This window comes from Neovison vison, chromosome 7 (genome assembly GCF_020171115.1).
Source record: "Neovison vison isolate M4711 chromosome 7, ASM_NN_V1, whole genome shotgun sequence".
Classification (NCBI taxonomy): domain Eukaryota; kingdom Metazoa; phylum Chordata; class Mammalia; order Carnivora; family Mustelidae; genus Neogale; species Neogale vison.
In genome coordinates this window covers 113,386,913-113,393,197 of record NC_058097.1, presented here as the reverse complement: position 1 = coordinate 113,393,197, position 6,285 = coordinate 113,386,913, and the positions used below count along the sequence as shown (strand labels likewise).

The 6,285-nt window shown below is 36.3% G+C and overlaps 1 protein-coding gene across 1 annotated transcript; it reads left to right on the top strand.

Moving 5' to 3' along the window:
* Positions 1–5,129: 5,129 nt before the first annotated feature.
* Positions 5,130–6,062, top strand: LOC122914022 (olfactory receptor 8D2-like). Its single transcript, XM_044260665.1, has one exon. It carries the CDS (start codon positions 5,136–5,138, stop codon positions 6,060–6,062), a length of 927 nt encoding a protein of 308 aa, XP_044116600.1. The 5' UTR covers positions 5,130–5,135.
* Positions 6,063–6,285: the final 223 nt, after the last annotated feature.

Genomic DNA, 6,285 nt, shown 5'->3' with positions numbered 1-6,285 from the left:
AATTTGCTCAATTCCAAGTGGCAAAGCCAAGATTTGATCCTAGGTAGACTGGCTTCAGGTGGTATTAAAGCTATATTCATTTGTTTTTTGAGGGTGTATTCATTTACTTTAAAAACTTTTTTTTTTACTTATTTGAGAGAGAGAGAGAGACAGCACGCAGAAGGGAGGGGATGGGTGGAGGGAGAGAGAGAAGCTGACTCCACGCTGAATAGGGAGCCCTACTGAGGACTCCATCCCAGGACCCTGAGATCCCCTCCTGAGCCCAAGGCAAACGCTTGACTGACTGAGCCACCCTATTCATTCACTTCTAAGTAACTGCAAAAAAAAATTACATTGCAAAACAGGTTGACTGCTCTGAAAATTCGCCTGGAGGAGATAATCCTGAATTTTACATATACCTATTTATTTCCCTTTCGCCCGTATGTACACTGGATCACTTAGTTTTCTTGATTTGATTTCCCATTATCTCCATTTGGTTTTCAGTGTTTCCTGTCAGTAAGCCAAACAATGTGCACAGAGCCTAATATTTGAATGCCCTTTTGTTCTAAAATATGTTATGTGGTTTAACTGCAAGATCTTTCTTGTGCAGATGGCTTTTGCTCATTAAATGGTGTCCAATCAAAGGCATAATCACCAAATGTAGTACTCAATTGTCAAACTTAAGTTGCTGGGCTGTGAGCGACGGTTGTTAAAGTTTTAGAACTTGGTGAGAATATTTAGATGTGGAAAGATCTACATGTTCAGTTAAATTGACATCACTTAGTGACCTCATCCTCACTGGTCTGGACAGTTTGCTGCCACAGCTATTCTACGAGAGTGAAAGCGGAGTTGACATAATTGTCAAAACAGCTCCTTCTTTTTTTTTTTCTTTCCAATTTATTTATTTTCAGAAAAACAGTATTCATTATTTTTTCACCACACCCAGTGCTCCATGCAAGCCGTGCCCTCTATAATACCCACCACCTGGTACCCCAACCTCCCACCACCCCCCGCCACTTCAAACCCCTCAGATTGTTTTTCAGAGTTCTTAACTCTAGATCATGATGTCCTGGTTTTCATAGCCTCTGATAGGAGCACCCAGCTCTTGACAATTCTTCCGAAGTCACTGTAGGAACCCTCGGAATCTTCTGACCTCTTTGTTCTTGAATTACAACCGTTAAAGATTTTTGCTTTTCTGGTTGAAAGAGAGTGCTCTTCTCCAGAAGACTCAGAAACAAATTCTGCTTTTCTCACTGAATACATTCATCCACCCTCCCATTCATGCTCCCTCCCTGCTGCTTCGGGTATCTTTGGAATGATACAAAGTAAACTCAGAATGTATTTTATAAATACAAGAAATAATTAAAGCGATAGAAACTGATAATTACATCATAGTTTTAAATTTTTCAAAGCTCAGTATGGATCTTTTAATCTTCATAACTACTGTTTTTCATAACTACTGTTTTTCATTACTATTTTTTAATAGAAGAGGGAACAAAGATTCAGAGATGGTAAATGACTTGCTCTAATCACACAGACTCTATACCACGTGCTTTTAGCCCATTTTTCTGCCTTCAGATAAGATGCCTTTCTATTTATGTCACCAGAGGATCATAGGGTAAAAGATTTGAAACTGACAAAGGTTTTTTTCTGATAAATCTCATAAAGATGCTCTGCAACATTTGCTTTAGATAAAGTAATAAACACTGGAATATGTCCTTTCCACAAGTTTGAATCCCATGAAAAATTAAATTTCATTCTCTATCCAGAAGCTTGAACTTTATGAATTCTCTTTTCTTAACAAAAATATTTACTTTATCAGAGCCCAGAAGGACAGCTACATTCCCAAGAATATTTGAGATTCTGATATTCAGCCAATTTTATTATTGTCTCTTGAATGATGTTAAATTATAGAAAGGAAAATAACAATGGGATTTCTCCAGTAACTATAACACTGTAATGACTCCTACAACAAATTACTTCTGCAGATGTTATTAAATGTTATCTTTCTAGTGTGAGAAAATGACAGATTCATATCTTCCCTAGAGAATTCTATTTAAAAAGTAAGAGTATGCAGGAAGATTTACATATCTCTGTTAAATAAAAGAAACAAAACTTTATTTTTAAATTTTAAATAGGCACACACTTGTATTTATAATTAGTATATGTTATATATTACATTATATATATACCTTATATATATATTTATATTTTAATTCTGCATGTTTTATGGGTAACTTGATGAAGTGTCTGTTGAGTAATATTCTTATATCCATGAACCACCAGGCACTTTCCTTAAATATCCATTCATGCTTCCCAAGGATGAGGGCTGACACTTTTCTGTCTACACTATGCTTGTATTATAAAACTTTAAAAACAGTACCATTGTAGGCCACTAACCACAGGAGTGAAGAATTGGGAGGGAAACAAAATAGTGTCTTTCATTCTCTTTCATTTGGTTTAATAACCTCTCATTTCCAGCAATATCTCACATATGTAAGTACCTTATTATCCTTGTCAAACTTCAAAGTGCTTCATTTACTGAATTACTCTGATAGGAAATTTAAATATTGCATTTCATGATCCCTCATCTTTTTTAGCTGATGATATTAAAAATAAATAAATTTCTTCTGAGGATTTGGAGCAATCATTTTTATGCACAGGAATTATTTTGTGTTTGTATCTATGAGTTTCTTTAAAGATTATTTATGTTGAGAGAGAAAGAGAGGGAGAGAGGGGAAAAGCAGGAGAGGGACAAGCAGACACCACACTGAGTGTGGAGCCTGATGCAGGACTTGATCTCACGACTCTGAGATCAAGACCTTAGCAGAAACCAAGAGTCAGATGCTTAACCAACTGAGCCACCCAGGCACCACATATATCTATGTTTTTAATGTTTGCATTTTCTGGAGTCCTAGATAACTATGCAGTGGGAAGAATGTTTATTTGGTTTTGGGTTTTTTTTGTTTTTTGTTTTTTTTTACTTTTATTTTTTAAAATGGCTTTCTGGAGACCTCTTTTCTTGCTGTTAAACTGTTTTTCTTGCTATGCTCAGATTTTTTAAATAGCTCTCTCATGTCTTCCTTCTACTTTTAAATTTGCTGCCTTCATTCTGATCTCATCCATGTTTGCTAAAACTATTTCTTAAGAAAAATAATGATTTGGTATTAAGAGAGGACTAGTGTGGACTGATAAGTGAGTAAACTTTAATAAATGGATATTGTGACATGTATATTAATGTCTTCAAAGTGCTATTACTTATATTCAGTTTCTTGGAAATATTGAAAAGTTTAAGTCAATAGATAAGTATCTCCAGATTATTGAAATATTACTGAATATCTGTTGCTTTCCTCTATCTATTGAGCTCCCTTGAAACCTGCCTAGTGGTCTTTGTTTACTCTGACAAATCAGCAATTTTAGTCTCCAAATCAGCCAAAATACCTCTACAATCACAAAGAGAGAGATTTTTCCTGGTTCTGACTTCTGGACAACCCTCCCTTATGGTAATAATTTCAATATCATTGGGGATTATAGAAGAAATCTTAGTCAGTTTATGTGTGAGCCTCTTAAAAAACTGTGGCATCCACTAAGTGGATTTCAACCCCAAATTCCCCACCTCTCTCCGGACTCATTTTCATGGCTTCTGTGTGAATAATGAGAACACCAGAGATCAGTCATATTCCCATGGATGGTTGGATAACTTCAGAGCATTTATCTGGTGATGGTCAAATCTCATCACCATTGCTAACTGGGCTGCTTAGAGATGCATCCTTGCAACTATGACTCTGTTTCTCTTATCTAATTTATCTTATTATCTAATTTCTTGAATTCAGAAACATGGCTCTCTTCTCATGTGTTCTCAGAGATAATATTAGAATTAAGCCTTTGAATTAACACATATTGAGCAACTTTAGTATGTTGTGGAAAGCAGAGAGAGAAAAATAGACTTCCACAAGTCTCATAAATTTTTGTTTGTGATCATGGAGAATGATCACGTTGCATTTTTTCATGCAAAATAAAAAGTAAACTATCACTCTGGAGTTTTTCCTCCATTGTTTGTTTTTGGAAATTGGAATTTAAGGTCATATCAAGGTCTAGATATTGCATGAATTCTTTCTTGAGTATCATGAATTAAAGGAACATTTTGTACGATTCAACATGTCTCAGTGAAAAATTATCACACTTGATTCCTCAGATAATAAAAACATAAATAAGAAAAACATAACAAGTAAAGCAGGAGATTCTTTTCCCTGAATCCTCTGGTTGGGCTTTAGGGAAAACTAAGTCAGGGAAGGAGCAATTGTCCTGTTCTGAGCTGTAGCTTTTAGAGAAAGGTCAATGAGAGTTTAGCCTCTAGTAATGGACAACAGGGAAGAATTAGGAGGGAAGCTGCACTTTGTTGATTGTTCAGGACCTACAGTGAGCGCCAATCTTACTTCTCTGCTGTTTCTTGAAAAAGAAAGGTTTAAAATATACTTTAAGCATAGTCTTTAGCCCCACATTTTTGTCAACCTCATCTACATTGAAAGGACTTCCTGGCCCACCGAAGTTTTCCATGCATTGGACAGAGTGGGAGAATCAGGGTCTGAATTGATTAAAGTCATTTCTATAATTTTGCCTTTTGTATTCATAATCTCTTTATAAAAAGCCTTTTACATTTCTGAGTTCTCAGTTTTAGAGAATATTCATTATGTCAACTCCTATAGGTGAGTTGAAAAATTGAAACAGACTACTTTTAGATCACCAGAGCTAGACTCAAAATAAGACTCAAAATAAGACGGAAATAAGACTGAAAGTTCTGTTGATCTATGCCCAGAGAAAGAGAATGAACAATCTTCTTTGAATGATATTAATGAAAAACTAATTAGGTTTTAAAGTATGTGCTTTCTTTGAAAGTGAGGTAGATTGGGGCTTAAGCCTAGGAGCAAAATGAAAGGCTTCTGACTTACGACATTTGAGAGTGTTAGGTAGAAACAAGGCTCTGGATTATACTTGTGGTCTTTGTCCTCAACCTTTTAAATCCCTGGAAAGGATCAAGTCATGAGACCAGCGAGGAATGGAACCAATCAAAACATAGCATGTCATTCTGATTTGGGAATCAGAAAAAAACTAATACACCTATTTTCTCTTATTTCTTTCTACAGATTATATCTTGTATGGCTACTTCCAATCATTCCTCCATGACTGAGTTTATCCTTGAAGGGTTAACAAAACACCCAGAGCTTCAATTGCCTCTATTACTACTGTTCCTTGGAGTGTATGTCATCACAGTGGTGGGGAACCTGGGCATGATTTTCTTAATTGCTATCAGTTCTCAACTTCATTCTCTAATGTATTGTTTTCTCAGTCATTTGTCATTCATTGATCTCTGCTACTCCTCTGTCATTGCCCCAAAAATGCTGGTGAACTTCGTATCAGAGAAGAATATTACCTCCTTTGTGGCATGCATGACTCAGCTTTATTTCTTCCTTATTTTTGTAATTGCAGAAGGCTACCTTCTGACTGCCATGGCATATGACTGTTATGTAGCCATCTGTAGCCCACTGCTTTACAATATTATCATGTCCCATAAGATCTGCTCCATAATGATGGCTGTGGTATATTCACTGCGGTTGTCTGGGGCTACAGTCCATACTACCCGCATGTCAGTGTTGTCCTTCTGTGGGTATCATGTAGTCAGTCATTATTTTTGTGATATTCTCCCCTTGTTGACTCTCTCTTGCTCCAGCACCCACATCAATGAGATACTGTTGTTTATTATTGGAGGGGTTAATACCTTAGCACCTACACTGGCTATACTCATCTCTTATGCTTTCATTCTTTTGAGTATTCTCCGTATTTGCTCTGCTGAGGGACGGTCCAAAGCCTTTGGTACTTGTAGCTCCCATTTCATAACAGTGGGTATCTTTTTTGGGTCTATCACATTCATGTATTTCAAACCCCCTTCTAGCAATACTATGGAACAGGAGAAGGTGTCCTCAGTGTTCTACACCACAGTGATCCCCATGCTGAATCCCATGATCTACAGCCTGAGGAACAAGGATGTGAAGAATGCACTGAGAAAGTTGGTTGAGGGAAGGTAGTCATGTTGACAAAGGGCATTTTCAGAGGGAGCAAGAGAAAAATGAACCAGATGAAATGTTGTCATGAGCTCCATGTAATTTTTTTCTCTCTTCCAGAGATAAAATTCACCATTATTTATAGAACATGCATTCTATACTTGAGAATGATTGAGACATTTTTAAAGATTACCAAACAATAGAATTTTTTGATACTCAGTCTTTGGAAATTTTATGTTTATTAGAG

Excerpts from the sequence above, each read along its gene's own strand:
- LOC122914022 (XM_044260665.1), top strand. The coding sequence starts at position 5,136 with ATGGCTACTTCCAATCATTCCTCCATGACTGAGTTTATCCTTGAAGGG.